Below are 18,692 nucleotides of genomic sequence, written 5' to 3' on the forward strand. Positions count from 1 at the left end.
ATGTTTTATTAACTGATATTGATACTGTTTGCTGTTGGTGTTTAAAGCAGATTTTTTGTCATCTCTAGTTAAGCAGTTGGGAAAAATAAAATGTCATTTGTTTCATCTGTTCTCCCTGTAAATGTTAGTTCTTGGTTTCTGATCTTGAGTATGAAAAATTTCTGTGCTGATATTAAATTTTATTTTATAAATGATAATCTTGCGAAACTGTGCTATAAGTATAGTTTTTTAAGACTGAACATAATTGAGCACAGGCACATTGGAAGGGATTGAAAGAGACAGTGATTGTGATGCGATCAAAGGATTTGCTGGCTACTGGGTGGGCAATACTTTTTATGCCTGTCAGAACTCAACTTATTTAGATCCTTATACTCCTTTTTTCTGTGTTCTTTAATGGTATTTTCCCTTTCATCACTCTTGTTGGCATGTACATATTTCTCTCTCAATATTCTTTCTTTCAACATATTATTTGTCTTTAAGCTTTATCTCTTCTATTAAATAATAAATTTAATCTTTATTTTTTTTGGAAGCATAAAACACTCATTAATGCATGTTTAGAACCTCCTCAAGTTCTTTAATTTATGTTAGCAAGTTGCTTATATTGAATGGAAACTAACACTCCAGTTTGCATTATTGCAATTAATGGAATAAAATAATGCTGAATGAAATACTTTAATTTGTTACTAACATTTTTTATACTTTTGTGATTGTTTGTTTTGTTGTTTTAGTTTTTATTACTGTTTCTAAATTTGTATTGTAATTTTACAGGGTCATCCAAAGCCTTACAAAACTGTAAGTGCACGTGCAGTTGAGGACTCTGTTGTTGTTCGGTTACCAGTATCTGCCTTCAAGGATGTATTTAGAGACTATCCAGATATCTTTATTCGAGTCATGCAAATCATTATGGTTAGACTTCAGCGGGTAACGTTTACAGCACTTCATCAGTATCTTGGGCTCAGTGCTGAACTTGTCAACCCAGTAAGTATTAGATTTGATAATTATCGTTATAGGTGTTTCTTTACTTATCTTTGAACTGAACTCCAAGTATTAAATCTTTATGATTCTTTTATTAAAATTCCATAGAGAATAAGCATGGTGAATTGGCTCCTGAGAGATATATGTCTATGTGTCTAAGGCCAAAAGTATGTCTTCAAGAGTCATTTGGCTATGATAAATAATTAATCCATAGTTTAAATAATTTAGTACTTAGGCATAAAAACATGATTAATGAACGTTTTAAAATAGAGCCTTCTTATGTGAAATTATGATAATTACGATGTTGTGACTTGGTTGTGCTCTGGTTAGAATGATATGATTTTATTTTTACTTTGCAAAGGGCCCTCACCGGAAAAAATCAAGTCCATTTGTCACTTCTCCTGCCAAAACACTTGGTCTCCGTAGAGATTCTGCTGCACCAATCAAGGTGCCAACTTCAAATAGTGGATTGCCATTGTCGCTGACTCCAGAAGAAGCTGAAGTGTCATCGTGGGAAAACACACCACCTTCAAACATAGGTCAATATGTCAGAAGTTTGTATGTGCAACTCTGGTTTCTTGATATTGCAACATTATCTTTACCATCATCATAATTATAAGGGATGACCAACTTGCTAGCTTGTATGTTTTGTTGATATTGGTTTGCAGCAGCAGTAACAACATAAGGAAAGATGTAGCTGAAGTTGGGAAATTTAAGCTAACCTTTTTATCAATTTTACCAATAATGCATGAATTATTTTGGATTATGAGCTATATTTCATGCTGATGAATAAATAACGTAAAAAAAACCCTAGGATGGGCAGTATCACAGAAAAGTATTCCATGAAATATTTGGTCCTAATATTTAATTACCATATCCTACCGACTGCGTTAAATTTTTTGCCGGCCTCGGTGGCGGCGGGGTAACGTTCTCGCCTGCCAAAACAAGAGGTCGCGGGTTCGAGTCCCGCCTGGGTAGGTTTCCCCTTTCCAGGGCATGGTCGTTTGTGTACGTTTACTTGTTGCATTTGTTGAACACCCTGGTGTAAAATGGCCAACAAGAGCTGTATCCGGTGGTTTGAGAATAAAATAAAAATAAAAAATAAAAATATAAACACGCGCAAGAGACGCACCCATATTTCGAGCATCAGAGCTAAAGAAAAAACATTTTTGGAGTATTTTTTTTATCCTATCGTGCGGCGTTGCTGACGTATGCCTGGACTTTTGACAGCTATCAAAATTTTCACTTTTCACTAAGGTGTTTTCCCTTTTTGAGACCACACAGACCATAAATCATTATCTTTGAAAGAAATTATCAGTTATCTGGGAACAGTGGAAGCATGTTTCATTCCTAACCTGTCTCAACAAAAGACCTTTTTCGGGTTATCTGCTACAATTCTCCCAGTTTCTGGAGGCCAAATGCTAGGTGAGTCACCCACTGAGCCCAAAGATATCTCGATAGCTTTCAGCTATTATATGACATGCACGAGATTCAAAAAAGAATGAGACCTAATGCGACTCATATCTGACAGCATTTAAGTTTTTTAAGCTATAATTGAGAGATACAAAGCTTTATAATTACAACAAGGCTACTTATATTCAACATAGTCCAACAAGCAAAAATTTGGAAGAAACGAGGGTAGCATGAGCGCATTCAAACAAGACAAGATGGAATGGAAACTTCACGTAATGCAAACTACATACATCACATAGCTCACCCACCTTTACTTTGAAGACAACGACGTCACATTCCAGATCTTATGTGTTCATCCCTTGCTCCCTCGCTCGTAGCCTCGTTGCTTGAAAGATGGAGGTAGAACCTCCCATCTTTCAAGCACCCTCCATAATAGGAGTGTAAGAGATACACTCCCATTTTCGGCTACAATTTCTGGGAAAAAGGGTGCACGCATCTATACAGTACTAGCTGACCCGGCGAACTTCGTACCGCCTAACAATCAATGAACTTACAGTTTACTTACACCATTTATAAATCAAGAGCGGCTGTATCGTTTTTAATCATGTTTAATTTATTATAATAAAATAAGGATACAAATTCAATAAAACTACGTAAATGAGTACCAAAATTGCTTGTCAGAAAGACATTTTCTTTATTGAATCTACATAGGGTGGATCGGAGCACGTTTACGCGGATTTTTTCAACAAATTTTCTTACGTTTTAGCTTAAGAAATTTTGGGCATTGTGGTTTATTAAAGCAGTTCATGGAATAAAAATTATACGCATTCAGTTGTTGGCTATTTGCGTTATTAGCTGTAAAAAAATGTTTTTAGGTCCAAGTCTGTTGCATACACTTGGCCCATTCAGGGGGCGACCCCAGACCGACGCTTGACTGATGCTCAAAATCGTGCAAGAAAAGCCCCGTATGAGGCAGCATTCGCATTAAATGACTTAAGGCGCGCCAGTTTTAGTATCTCTGTTTGGAAAAAATGCCCTGCGTAAACGTACTGCATGCGTAAACGCACCACGGTGAGCCCTACACATTCGAATTTAATGTCTTGCGTCAAACACCTTCTGATAAACAACAGTTTTTGTTTTGTTATCAGGCGCAAGAAGAAGCGGATGAAGCTAAATAAATATAGCGAAGCAAAGCAGTGACGCAGCAAGGGGAGGTTTTGGGGGATAAACCCCCCCCCCAAAAGAGCTTAGAGAATTTTTTATGAAAGATTTTGTTATTAATATTAGGGGGACGGATGACTAACAAACAAAACATATTTAACTATTCACACAGCCGCAAAACCCACTATTTTGAACCTTTTATCTTAAAAAATGTCTGAGGGAAGTGCCCCCACACTTCCCGCTTACCTTAGCGAGTTTTCTATACCCTACAGACCCGTGGTATTAGCTGCGCCCAAAACCCCCTATCCTAGCTACGCACTTGAAGCGAAGGAAGAAATACAGAGGATGGTTTATCGACCTAACCTTTGAATTTTCCTCTGAGTAAAGTTGCGTGAATCACATTCATCACCAATTTTTTTAATGATCAAACACGTTCCGTTGGATAGTTATGGTTGGTTTAGGCTTCGAAAGATCATGAGCACAGAAACTACATTTTTCTGTAAATCGTGCCTTGGTAAGCCAGGTACGTCCAAGGACTTAAAATATTCAGATAGATAGTTGGTGATTTCGTCTTCGTTTGTTACACATTTAAAAGATTCGAATCCATGCAGAGTACGAACTATTTGAATTTACCTCGTTTTAGTCATCCACATCTTCGTTCTTGCTCGCTAAATCAACCATCTTTGATTCTTTTGGTGATCAATCATATTCTGGAACTCTTTGTTGATGAGCTCACTGAAACTAATTTGCAATCATTCCAATGAAAAGAGTTAAAACTACTCGATTCCTCGACAGGAACACGGACATTACCGTTTGTCAACAATTGCTTGGAGATTTGTTTACAAACACGGTAGTGAAGTGTCAACTCGAGCTGGGCCACGGCTGGGCTTACAATCAGCTCGAATTTAATTTTTTAAATGTAATTTCAATTTAATTAGTAATTAAAATGTTATATTGTTACTAAATTCAGTTATTAAAGTGGTAAAAACAAAACAAATTATTTAATTTGTAGTTTTGACCAACTTATCAATTGATGTGTTACTATAACTCCTAAAAGCATATCCATAGGAAAGAGATGAATTTTTTTTGTGAAATTATCCTTTTTTTAATGGCCTATATGTTAACCCCGCGTGAGACGAATCCAAAGAACCAAATCTCATTGAAATCGGTGCAGCCGTTCTCGAGTTATAAGTGTTCTAACTAACACGATTTTCGACTTTCTTTTATATATATAGATTTGGTATTCAGTGATGTAGAGCCTGAATTTTTTGTTTTGTCCATAAAATGTTACTAGTGTGGTATGGGAAAAACAAAATTCATTGCTGCAAATATTGCATGCCTTTTGTAAATTTCTTTGCAGACAAGGGTTCATATGTTGAACTAGAGGGTCCTTTTACATCCTCTAATCAGCAGAGGCCAAGGGCTGGTTCTCGCATTGATCTTCGTCTCCCGATGAATTCAGCCGATCCATATATTGATTTAGCCAATGAAGCCTTGTCTCCACAGGTAATGTTATCTAATATTTATTTAAGTTTAATACTGCTGTGTTAAGTTTTTAATTTTCATATTTCCCTACTTCTTTGATCTCTGCCTGAAAGATACTGAGGGAAATAAATGAAAAATGTAATGTAATACCTATAACCTTGTACAGTAGATTCTCGTTATTATGAAGGTAATCGGACCGAAAAACCCCAGGTTCGTAATAATGAAGTTCTTTCGAACGTTTCTTTTATAAATCGTCGAAAATAAAAAACAGTATATAATATATGTGATTAAATTACGTGCAAATATATAAAAAACAAGAAAATTAGTTTCAGTTTCTCAATAGAAGAATGCGGCATTATGCAATCTAGGGTTTATATCTTCCTGAATACAGTAAGTCCTCGATATACGAACTTTATGCGTCCCGAGACCTTGTTCGCAAGTTGACAAACCTACATTCTGGCCGCCGAGAGTTGTCCAATGACAGGCAGAATGGTGTAGTTCGGGGTGGGCTGCAAGGTTGCCAAGTAAGAAAGGAAAATGCCTACGTCACTTGTAAACAAAAGGGTTCCATGAAGAAAGGAGCCAGAAGGGATGACGAGCACGAAGGACCCAAAGGAAGAATCCTTTAATTTGGTGATTCAAAGAAAGGGCTTATTTTAGTGTTTCAGGCTTATTTTGGTGCTCTGTGTGCATGTGACAATGTTGTATGACTAGGTAAGGGTGTTTGGGGGACAGTGATTGGCTGTAAACCATGCTGGCGCAGGGTTCTCCTCCCATCCTTTTGGACTGTCATCGGACAACTCTTGCCTGCCGGACTGTATGCAAGGCATTGAGGAGTACGTTTATCATGCAGAATGCAACTCTGCATCACAATCGTGCACTAACTCACGATTGTGACGAACTGATCTAGCTGGGCATGCGATGCAGCCGGAGCCAAAAAAATCATTGAACGTCCAAAATGCTGAACAGTTCTTAACTTCACACCGGATTCAATGATACTTGGTTCGGATTGTGCCCAAAGTGCAAGTTCCTCTACGTCACGTCGTGCCAAATCAAATCATCAACTCGAGAGGAGGGATAGACAGGAAGGAGGAGTTTCAACACATGGAGGGGGAGGAAATAAATATAATAATATGTATTAATAATATATTTATTTCATGGGTTTATGCCGTTTTACCATTTTACGAATGAAATGTATTGCACAATTATCCAATGTACAACAATAGACATCATCAACATAGAATACATATAAAGAGAATACATACTTACATATTAAAAAAAATATTACAAATAGGTAAACATAGTTATTTGAAACAAGAGTTGTGTAATATATGGGTGGAATATTAAATATAATTTGTCATTTAAGAAGTTAAAAGTGAGATGTATAATAATTATTGGTAACATACACTGAAATTTTTACTTTAACCCTTTCGAGACTGTGGAGTTTTTATCTTAGCATGACTACAGTACTGAGCCCCAAGAGACTCTTCTTTCTCGTGGTACGGAGCAATTTTGGAGGGCATTCGTTAAGAAGGGTCTCGCTGAACCTTTTTAGCCTCCCCACCACGCTGGGACTTCGCAGTAACTTGGACTCCGAGAGTAGTTGTGCTCCCTCCTCTCCGGGTTTATGACAATACCTGCGGCATTGGTTCGTGGTCAACTTATGTATTGCTTATTTGTATTTAGCAAATGTATAATTGTTGCTTGCATGTAAATTGCAGACTTTGAATCAAATTCCTCATTTTTTTCTGAGCATTGTCGAATTTTAAACGAAATTCTAAGGCCAATATTAACGCATTTAATGCAGCAACAATTTCCATGTTGATGTTTATATATAACTCGAAATATAAGTTAATATTTATCGTAGAATTTCGTTTAAAAATTGTAAACGCTGCTCAAAAGACAAATAATTCAATTCTTAGTTTATTTTTCTTGAGAAATGATCAAATATTTATTTTGAAACCTGACTGGATAAACAATTACACCCATGTCTCGTATAGCGCAATTTCGATATAGCGCAAATTCGTTCCTCGGGGAAACATTGCAATGCAGTGTAGCCTAATCAAAAAATTTTAACGCTCTCGTGATAAAACGTGAACTTGCGCTAAGTACACACGTAATTTCTATCAATTTACGCATATTAACATTATTTCTTGCCTCAAATCTTCTTTTTTGTTTATATATTAATCGAAATTCATTGCTGTGCAATTGCCAAAAGTATTACTCGTCATTGGGTCCAGATAGCCGGCCTACCGAAGATTTATCTCGTCTCCTTAACAGAATGATAATAAATAATTTAGATCGTTAATTAAGCGTGGGGCTAGTGGAAATGAGTTTTTTTTCAGCAATACGGTTTGAGACGTATTTTTGCCGTCGTAGGTTACCGGGCGATTGACTTCCAGGTAGAGGGTCTACGCTAAAGCCTTCAAGGTCATCGGTATTCACGGGGGAGAAATGGAGCGGTGGCCGAGTTGCGCATGAATAGCATCAACACATAAAAGGGTCCGCTATAGAGTCTCAAACACAATGGCTTCGTTCCCTCCCCGCAGTCATAGGCCTTCTGCTTCTCAGGAATACAGTTCAGCAGAAGAAGGTGATTTAGATAGAGCCATACAGAGTAAAAACCAAGAGAATATGGCAAAAAATAGGAATGCGTGTAGAAAAATCAAGAATTTATCAAGAAAAACCATAAACCTAGAAGAGGACTTGAGAGAGGTCAATTGCTTTGAAAATGGAGAGCGTCAAAGCGATATTGCGTGGAAGTTTAAACTCACGATGCCTTATTTTGAATAAAGACGAAGCTAAAATATCAGTGACCTCAGCCGCACCAACTTCAACCAAGCGGTCTACACATACGGAAAGTTCATGGTGAATCAGTACAAAAAGACGAGAGTGGTAATCTCTCCGAGACATTTAGTGAAAGCGGTTGGTTCCAGAATTTAAACGGCAAGCAGGTATTTTCAGTGCGGCGATATCAGGTGAATCTGCAAGTGTTGATAGCGCAGCCACCACAACATTTTCTGATGAACTCCAAGCTGTTATTGAAAGTGGCTCCTTTCCCCCTCAACTAGATCTAGTGTTGATGAGACGATATTCTTTTGGAAAAGAATGCATTCTCGTTCATTCATTTTCAGGGAAGGAAAACCTGGGTCAGGTTTCAAGGCATTTAAAGACTGTTTCACGTAGCTGCTAATGACTTGGAGGACTTCAAATTAAAATGATTTATCATTCATAAACTCCGCTAGCTATGAAATGGCATTTAGAGTAGCATTTGCCTGTCATTTCGATGAGCTACAAAAGGGCCTGGGTGACACAACAGTTGTTTTTAGACTAGTTTTAAAAATCGTCAACTGCCGGCAACGCATTACGATCCCCTGAGATAGCAGATGTTAGCCCACCCGCACGACAGGATGGAATTTCGAAAGCACGTAAGAATTTTTTTTAACGTGAATAAAAGTCTTTGAATGCGTGAATACTATCTTTAAAGATGTTTTAAACTATAAATATTTATAGAAATAATGTTTTCTAAGGCTTTTTATGGGAATATAGATGTTTTAGAGGAAATTCAATACCAAAGACCTATGCTACCAGGAACGCATCCCTATCTTCCCTATGTTAAAACGCTCTCGTATAACGCAAATTCGTATAGCGCAAAGACCCCAAGGAACGCATCCCTTGCGCTATACGAGACATGGGTGTATATGACTGCTGTCCCTTACCGCTAAGAGGGGTTATAAAAGACGAGGGGTCCGGGTACCTGCTCCCGGATTCCGAGGGTAAATCCTAAACCCTGCAGGGTTGGGTCCCGAGACAAAGACGACGTAAGCCCGCTACCGTCCTAAAAGGGGGAGAGCTAGAAAACGTATATATACGGCTTTCGTTCTCCTGTCTAGGAAAATCTCACACGTAAATATACGGCCGTCGTCTCCCGGGTCAGGAAACGTCCACACGTATATATACGTGTATAGTAGGGAAAAGGTTAAAGATATGAAGGATGGTGAATCAGGTTTGGCACAACAGATGGTTCAGTAAGAAAATTTTAGAAGGGCTGAATGGAAGAGTGAACCTTGTCTTGGAGTTTGGGAAAAGCAACGTGAAGCTGGCTAGGAAATAGGAATGGGGTTCAGAGTTTTTTTTTACTATTAATGTCGTCAAAATCTACATTTTTAGTGAGGCAGATTTTTTTCTTTAAGTCACAAGCTTACTTTTTCAATTTTCTAATCTACTTGATTTTTTAATTTACTTCATCAAGTACTGACAAGGGACACTAACTTCTAAAGGTACTTATATGTATTCTTGTGAACCTTCCAAGTTGACACCTGGATATCTAGTTTTTTATTTTTACATACCTCAGCTATAAAGCTGTTTATAAGCAGGGCTGTGATCAGGTCTGAAACATTGGATACAGAGATGTTATCCCACAAAAGTAACATAATAACTCCAGAAATGACCTTGAATTCCTAAGTATAATGTGCACTCATGCATAATATGCAGGCCAACCTTTGGCTATTAGTTGCTTTTCTCAAAATTTGAAGTATAAGATGTACTCATTTAATAATTACAGTGCACCCACTGAACCTTGAAATATGAAATTCATATTAAACTAATCATTGAAATTAGCATTTTTATTAGTGTAGCTTTATTAAAAGCATTATTAGTATAGGAAATACAAAACCATTGCTCAAGGAAATGCTTTAATAATTTACCCTTTAAATGGATTATTTTTATGTATAGTGCACTTCAAATAATTTAGATAATATTGCAAACAAGACCATGCATAAAATTCCCACTATACTTTAGAATTTTACATTGGTAAAATTGTAGTATGAGTGACCTATGCTTCATACTGTTACATTATGTAATTCAGGGACTTGGTGGTGAACCAACTCAGCACCAAAATATCCCAGGGGGAGGCAGAGGAAATATGGGAAGGCTGGATGAGGCTACCCTGTTAAGAATGGCCACAGAAGCATTTGTTAAGGAGCTCGGCTTGGAGAATGGGATGGAAACTCTAAATGGAAGGGTTGAAATACGTGAAGTACCTGCTGGAACTTATTTGATGAGAGAAGACTCACACAAGGTAATTATCATCAATTTATGATTTTAATTGGTGTGTTAATTTTTTTATATTTCCTCTAAAAGTTATTTGGAACTTGCCACCTTGCCCATCAATCATTTAATTTTTGAGTGCATTGCCTGTAGCAGGTAAGCCTGTGCTCTGCCAAGCTAAATTTTCCTCTAAATTATGTTACAGCAGACTCTCGATTATCCGTCTGCAGCTTATCCGTGTTGTGGATTATCCGAGCATAACTTTCACTCTCGATTAATGTTTCATCTACATCTACATAATACCATGCGAGCCACCTCTAGGGTGTTTGGCAGGGGGTGATCAATCACCAGCATGCATTTGGACTCCCACATGCACACCACACCGTCTAAAAAAACGTCCTGTATACTAACAAACTACAGTGGAACCTCGTTAAAGCGAGTACAAGCTATAGCGAAACCCCCGCTATTACAAGATATAGCCGATGCACCGTCAATTGATCCTATAATAAGCATGTTAAAAATTTCGTTTTTACGAGGCCCTTTTGGTGTTGGCTCTCGCCATAGCGAGGGTTTCACCGCCGGAAAAACTTACACCAAGACTCCTTAATCTCTGTAATTGCTAGCGATCTGTTAGAAATGAAGTTAATGGAGTGCTCAGGCTCAAATTTATGTGGTAAACTGTCGTTCGATAAATAAGTAGCTAATTTTGGTGAAAATATTGTGGCATTAGCATTCGCGAATGCTTGATCTTCTTTTGTTCCTCGGGCGGCAAAAAGCAGTCGTCAGCATACCCGCACGTCCATGAGTTGCATGAATAGAAAGCATTTGATGGAACACACCATGGCCAAAAAAACACCAAACACGTCTAAGCGAGAAAATAAAAATAAAGGAGTAATATGAGGTATATTGGCTATTATTTGCACCACCTCCGGTAAAGCGACAATTCGCTATAGCGAGTGTTTATGGTTGCACCGTGGGGTGTCGTTATATCGAGGTTGCACTGTATACTACTTCCGCGATCTTCATAAAAAAATAAAATCGGATGCAAAAATCACCAGAATTACTACATTTTAATGCTAGGCTACAGCAGGCTTATTATTTCCATTATAGTCCCCTTAGTAAAACGGAATTGTTTTTCTTTACTTGCCAACAAAGAATATTTCAAGTTTACTTGAACGTCTGCTCTAGTATTGAAAAGACGATAAGCAGTCGGAAAAAAATTCTTGATTAATTTTAAAAGATATTTCAACTGTTTATCAATCATGAGTTAAGAAAAGTATTATTCACGACCGTTAAATGTATGCTTCACATCACTAATGCGCAGTAATTGCCATTGTCTCAAATGTGGTCGAATACAACATAAGGGAAATGGAGATTTCGTTGAGCTTGGGCATGTTTACACCACGATCGCTCAAGGTCAAAATGGAGAGGAAAGGATTTTTAAAAGTGAAGGCAGCAGGGGAAGTGGAAGCAGAAATAAGGAAGTAGAGATTGCATGAGTCACACCCAGGCACTTGCCTGCATGGACAGCCTAGAACTGCTGCTGCACAATGGCACAATCGCTCGCTTGCTGCATTCAGGGGAGCTCAGTTCCTGTTTTCCAAACCTTGCAGTGTACAACCATGCTCCGTGATCACAGATCCACATCCTGCAGCAGTTTCAGCCCTGGCAACTTGTGTGAAATGTGACTATGTGGCGTGGTACCTGATAGTGCAGTTTCCAACATTGCCTAGTGGTTTTGAACCATTTGTGCAAACCACTTTTCTGAATCCGTAATTACACAGCCACAGATGTGTGGTTTTTGAAGCCAGGTCTTATGTGGAGCTGCAGATACAAGTGCAATCATGTCATTGCTGCTTAAAAGATCATTATCTGGCAAAAAAAGTTCTCAATGAGTCTGGGAAGCACGTTAAAATAAGAGAATAATTGCATTTAAATAATAGTACATTGTTTCTTTTACGAAAATTAAGAACAACACAAGAAATGAAAGGGAAAGTTTGGGTTACCTGTGTTTTCTGATTATTCGTGTCGTCTCTCTGCATCATTGGCCTGGATAATAGGGTGGATCGGAAAAATCGATTGTTGGCATAATAATCAGGAGTATACTGTATATGCATGTGCATAGTCGGGGAATTTAACTGGGAGGAGGTATGGGACCACCCACCCCCTTGGGTGCTCTGGGGGGTGCCTCTGCTTTCTTTTATTTCTTTACTATGGCTCAGTAAGTCCTAGATGTACGAACTAGTTGTATTCCGAGAACTTGTTCATAAGTTAAAAAACCTAAGCAAGATAACGAAAAGCTTAGCTATCCTGCATAATGCAATGCTGCAATACAATGTTGCATTACCTCACAATGGTGACAAACGTTCTTGTTGCTCATACAATGAGGCTGGAGCCGGTAAAATTTCACTACCAGCAGTAAGGATATTCGCAAGAAATACTGAAAATTTCAGGACTTTACAGCAGTGTAATTGATACTTTGTTTAGACTGTGCTCAAAAAACGAGTTCTTTTACGCCATACTGTGTTGCGTCAGCTCTCCTCGTAGGTGCCAAATTTGAAATTTCGGGCACGCTTCAATTCTTTGAAAGTTTGTAAGTCAAATGCTCATATGTAGAGGACTTACAGTGTTTTTTTAATATAGCATTAAAAAAATTTAAATTAAGCCTAATTTTGTGTAATAGGGTTGTTTCCTTCATCAAAGAAAACTAAAGGCATTGATTGCGATTCGTTACCCACCATTAGTGTTTACATAATATACAAATTATTTGGTTTTAGAAATCTCAGTTTAGACGAATGGCATTGGTCAATTTTAACCTCATTTGAAAAAGGCCAGATTGGTGCCCATGCGATGTCACTGCATATGACTTCACAGGGACCTAGTTTCTATACGAGTAGGTAGGAGTTTTACATCGTCTGAGATTACCAATGCATGCATGAGGCACAAGAGCTCAGGGAAACATCTCTTAATAATCACTGATTAAAACTGCATATGGTTGGAAATTTTCCTTTGTTTGATAAGGTATTAATAATCCTTATTTAAGCCAAGTGTTACCTGCTAGCAGCCTGCATCGCAGCGGTGCACATATCCTTGCCCCAAAGTCACCTCACTCGGCGACAGTGGGAACCAGATTGATGTCACACGGCTTTTACCAGCATTCATACTTAGCCGTCACGTTTTCGCGCGCTTGTAAATTTTCAATTTTCATTAAAAAATTACAATAATTAAAAATCACGAAAAAAGATATCATTTAAAAATCTAAAAGCGTGAAATGCGTACTTCAGGAGTAATAATCTATCGATTTAGGCAATAGAAAATAATAGGAAACCACCCTATTCTGACAGGTTTGCCAGTGTTTTATGCAGCATGACCACTTAAATTTTGGTTTGTCAGATTTTTCTGAGGTGGCCTCTAGCCTTCTGTAGGGAAGCTGAGCCTCTCCTAGGTTCCATGCTTTTTGGTTTGAACCTTCCTCGTCATGGTGCCATGACTTTAAATAGCCATAGATCTGTATGGTTGTCCTCAGATGCATTGAATTAGGCCTTCCATGTGAAATATGTTGGGTTTCAATCTCCACAGGCCAATGATCAAAGTATGTTTTAAATGGTGTAGGGTGGAAACCGGATCATTTTAAAAATGCCTTAGTTGTATGTGATTCCATTTCAAGGACACACAACTCCTCCTTGACCGCTCTTTTTTCTTGATGAGCTACTCGTTCATATGTGAGTTGCCTTATCATCTTGAAATTTACGTGCATGTAGTCTTATGTGTAGTAGTTAACAATTGCCGGTATCTCAAGTTTATAAAAATTATCTCAGTAGTTCCTGAAATGAAAAATATTTACATTTAAAAATTTAGCCTTAATCTGAAGTGTAAAAGTTTTGTATTTTATATACTTGGTATTTTTTTATAAGGGAAGCACTATATACCCTAAGAACTTCAACATTATAAGTTTTGAAACAATCTATTAATTGTGAAAAGAGACGGAATGCGACCAGTTGAGGTAGAGCCTTCTTAATTTTTACTGCACTGTCTTAATATTATATAATTCTTTAATTGCAGGACGTGGCATTAATATATATACTCTCTGGAGTGCTCACAGTTTCACAAAGAACAGCGATAACTGGTTCAAGAACTGAGCCTGGAGTTGGGGCTGGTGAAGTAGGAGGTGGTGTCGGGGGGGATGGAGAGGTACACATGTTTACTGCGCACCATGGTGAAGTTGTTGGAGGATTGGCTGTACTCACTGGGGAGCCAAGTTTCTTTACCATTAAGGCTAAACACCATTCCCGCATAGCTCTTCTGTCAAAAACCACATTTTACAGGTATAATCATCATGTTCTTTCTGTTCCAATGAAATAGTTTGTGCCTTCAAAGATTCTTGCAATCATATCCAACTGTTGAATCTAAGATTTGCTCAAATTCATGGATTGAATATTAAAGAAGCAGTAATATGGGTATCATATTGTGATGGAACACGACATCACATACGTGGTTTAAAGGGATATAATCACAATCGTCTCGAGCAAAGGAATATTGAAGTCAAACAAACTATCAATCACTCTTAAACATGCAAAATATATTTTACCCTTCATGAATCGTTACATTCTTCACAAAACAAAACAAAAAAGATAATACCCTGATGAAAATGATATGATTGAAATGATCACACTTAGCAACAAAAAAGAAAATAACGATGATGAAAACGTGATGCTTTCCCCCCTCCAAAATAGTACACACAAGTTACAAAAAAAATCAAATACCCTGATGAAAATGATATGATCGAAATGATCACACTTAGCAACAAAAGAGAAAATAACGATGATGAAAACGTGATGCTTTCCCACCTCCAAAATAGTACAAGTTACAAAAAAAATCAAATGTGAATTATTTGGGCCACTATCAACTTGTATCCTTGGATAAAGTTTTTGAACTTTGCTTTTCTGAGCACTTCTTAAAGTTATTTGAGAGGACGCGTTGCATTAAGGTCTGGGAGAATACAATTTCTCGCTTCTGATTAGGGGAAGTGAACGGTCGTCTGACCTTTAACAGATTATATAAGGGTCGCGTACTGCGACATTCTTACAGTTTTTGTTGCGGCTGGAACGGGGGAGTCGTTTGTAGCACAACGATTTGGACCAGATGATCCGAGACACCGAGAGGTAACTCCTCCCGCACCGGGCGTGGGACACTGCCGTAACTCGTCCGGGCTGCTGCCGGCGTTGGCCACCAAGAGCACTCCGATTCCAAATTTGATGGCAATCATGCACATCAATACCTCCCCTTAACGTCGTTCCCTTAGTCGTCCAGTCAATCATGCCCCCAATGCATTCCTTCCACGGGCATATATACCCCTCAGGAGGGGAAGTATCTCAGGTGGAATGGTTTGCGGGGAGGGAGGGTAATTCCACTGAGGCCGGAATAAGTGTGTCACAAGTGCCCTAGTTAACTGGGACCAACACACCGGCCACCACACGCCTGACTCATTCACACTCACGCATACACACATCGCAAGGCGCTATACACTACTCTGTGACCATCCCCTGCTCGAGTCATCACAATATATTGTTGGGGAAGAGCTTTTAATTTAATTTTAGGATCTACTGGGTTGGAGCAAAAACCAAAGGAAATGTATAGTTATTTTATAAGGATGGGTTGGTTACCCTTTTTCTAGTTCCTATTCCGGTTCATTTGCTGGCATTAGTGCTGTTCCAGGTCTTAATAATGTGTTTCAATTTCAATGATTTTTGTCGTGGTAGTTTGAGAATGCCTAGAATAATGCATCAGGCTATCTCAAAACTGATGTATCTTTAACATTACTTTGTCTAAAGTATGTTACTTAAATTATGTTCAAATTCAAGAACTGAAGAACCGAACCAACACAATCTATTTATGTTTAAAATCTAGTGATAAAAGAAAGGTATTACATTTAGAGAAAATGAAGTTGATTAGTATTCGGTGTTTAGAGTCAGTGAGAAACAAAGAATTTGGATTTGATAAAAATATAGCTTTCAAATTTGATCAAATAGGGAATTCCATTAAAAAATAGATGATTATGCGATAAAAAAATATCCATCTTGCTGAAAATTACAATGAAAGCAGTTTTCTCTAGCCTGCGTAATATTCGTAAAATTCCAATTTGAAAATTGCATATTAATCTTGTGCTCCAAACGACCCATCGCGTTGGCTGAGTGTGATGTCAGAGTCCAGTAAACAATACGTTTACGTAGTGCCAGTAGACTATTTGTCCCAGTTCAGTACGTTTATGTGGTGCCTGTAGACTATTTGTCCCAGTTTTAGAAAAACTATGTATCTCTCAGTATAATTTACTTTTTTCATAGCATTATATGTTAATTTTATCATCAGTCATGAAATATTTATCCTGAATAATTGACAGGTTTAAAGAATATATGCACACTGCTAGATTCAGCACAGTCTTGACAAATAGCGCTTATTACTTTTTCATCCTCCTAATCTATGGCGATTTCTACAGTATAAGATTATTGTTCTCACTTAATGCTCTGGTGTCACCTTAGCCCCAACACTGCAAATGCTCAAATTTATTAACACTCGAACCTAAAGAACTGCTGAAACACCATATGTCTTTCTTCCAGAACGTAGAAATGCTAAGTAAATCGGCATCAAATATGTTCCGTTGTTTTCCTCCAAAACGTTAACTTCACACATTCCCATATTGCACCAAGTACACATTAAAAGCAATTAGTTAATGGCAGTTGTTAAAAGAAATACAAAGCAAGCTTTATATTACTAGCGAACACGACTTCTCAACTCTGCGCTGAGAAGTCTTCATTACTGGAGAATAAATAAGCGGCCATGAATTAATATACCTTCAGAATGTTCCAAGAATGCATCTTTCCGAAGTCGGAGTTAACCATTGCACAATACTCGCACCATAAAACTATTAAACTATTCACAACTCTTTTTCACACACCCTTCAAATTATGAATCAGTATCATCGTAGATGTTTGTTATCATCGTTACTGTTTTGTTATTGCCATTGAGTGAGTCTGCTTACTCGCATTCTGACGTCACAGGGAGTTCTTGTAGCACGAAAGAATTTAGTAATTTTTGCAAACTTTGAAGCTCTCTAGCAACAAGAATATTGAGAATTATGAAGTTATATTTTGCATACGTTAATAAATTTAACATGCTTATCTAGACAATTAAAAAAATACCTTTTTAATTTTATTAGAGCACCTCGTTTTTATGCAAGCTATCACTAGGACAGATATATTTATTTAATTATTTGGATTTTGATAATTTTTTCCTCTGATCATTTTCTTACTAATGCTCCTTATTTTTCAGTATAATGAGGGAAAGTCCAAAAGTAGTTCTCCACATCGCTCATACTGTTGTTAGAAGACTTTCACCATTTGTGCGGCAGGTTGACTTTGCACTAGATTGGGTGTTCTTAGAAAGTGGTCGAGCATTATATAGGTGGGTATATAATTATATAAATTACTTCCATAATTTGTGTATCTTTATCATTTAGAAAGAGTTAGCAATATTGTAGTTGATTATTTATTCATTAATATATAATGTTACTGTGTATTTTGTTAACAGATTTTCTGTTTTCTAATCATCATTCATCCCTTTCTTTATTTCTATGTTCAGGCAAGGTGACGAGTCAGACTGCACATATGTTGTATTAAGTGGTCGGCTTAGATCTGTCATCACATATGCTAATGGGAAGAAAGAACCTGTCAGTGAATATGGAAAAGGAGATTTAGTTGGCATTGTAAGTTTTTGAATTGCAGAAACATACCCTGTTATCCTAAATTTCTACATAATCAAAGAGTCTCTACAGTATGTTAATTATAATTTGATAAATTCTCTCTTAGTTCTGAGCTTTGAGATTTTTATGCTAGCATTTCTTATTCTAGTCAATACGTTCATAGTTACTTCTCATCAAATGTTGCTATGTTAAAATGAAGTGCCTAATTTTATTGATTGATGTTAAATTATTGTGATTTCAGGTTGAAATGGTGACACAGACTAAAAGGGGTACCACTGTTATGGCTGTAAGAGATTCTGAATTAGCAAAATTACCTGAGGGACTGTTCAATGCAATTAAATTACGTTATCCTATTGTTGTTACCCGCCTCATTACCTTACTTGGTCATAGAATTTTAGGTAATCCATCTTCGTAGATATTTTCCAAAATTATGAATTTAAAGCTTATTTTATATTTCTGTTTGAATTTCATTCTTTTATTTCAGGTTCTTGGCAAAAGCCAAGTATGGGTAGAGCAGTGGATGCGAGACCTTCCCAGATCAACTTTTCTACAGTTGCCATTGTGCCTGTAACGGAAGACTGCCCTCTTACAGCTTTTACCCTTGAACTTTATCATGCTCTCTGTGTAATAGGTAATCATTTAATTGATATAAGAGTGGAATAAAATTAACTTTTAACTGTAGTATTAATTAAAATCAATTGATTATACATGGTAAAATGTTATATTTCTCTGAATGTATGTGGTTTTGCTTAAAATCAATATGAGGTGACTAATCGTAATTTTTCTGAAATTGAATATTCAAAAATAATGATGGGAATAATGTGGTAAGAGAATTACTGTACCTACATTAGAA

At 37.3% G+C, this 18,692-nt stretch overlaps 1 protein-coding gene across 5 annotated transcripts in view; it reads left to right on the forward strand.

Moving 5' to 3' along the window:
• Positions 1–18,692, forward strand: part of LOC124169396 (neuropathy target esterase sws) — an 84,345-nt gene that overhangs the window by 18,408 nt on the left and 47,245 nt on the right. For all 5 annotated transcript variants that reach the window (XM_046547991.1, XM_046547993.1, XM_046547995.1 and 2 more), the window contains 9 exons: positions 769–978; positions 1,337–1,514; positions 4,910–5,055; positions 9,902–10,114; positions 14,146–14,408; positions 17,410–17,541; positions 17,719–17,842; positions 18,081–18,237; positions 18,324–18,470. In XM_046547991.1, the coding sequence (XP_046403947.1) occupies positions 769–978; positions 1,337–1,514; positions 4,910–5,055; positions 9,902–10,114; positions 14,146–14,408; positions 17,410–17,541; positions 17,719–17,842; positions 18,081–18,237; positions 18,324–18,470 (1,570 nt within the window). The remainder of the gene's footprint in view (positions 1–768; positions 979–1,336; positions 1,515–4,909; positions 5,056–9,901; positions 10,115–14,145; positions 14,409–17,409; positions 17,542–17,718; positions 17,843–18,080; positions 18,238–18,323; positions 18,471–18,692) is intronic.

Source organism: Ischnura elegans, chromosome 12 (assembly GCF_921293095.1).
Source record: "Ischnura elegans chromosome 12, ioIscEleg1.1, whole genome shotgun sequence".
Classification (NCBI taxonomy): Eukaryota; Metazoa; Arthropoda; class Insecta; order Odonata; family Coenagrionidae; genus Ischnura; species Ischnura elegans.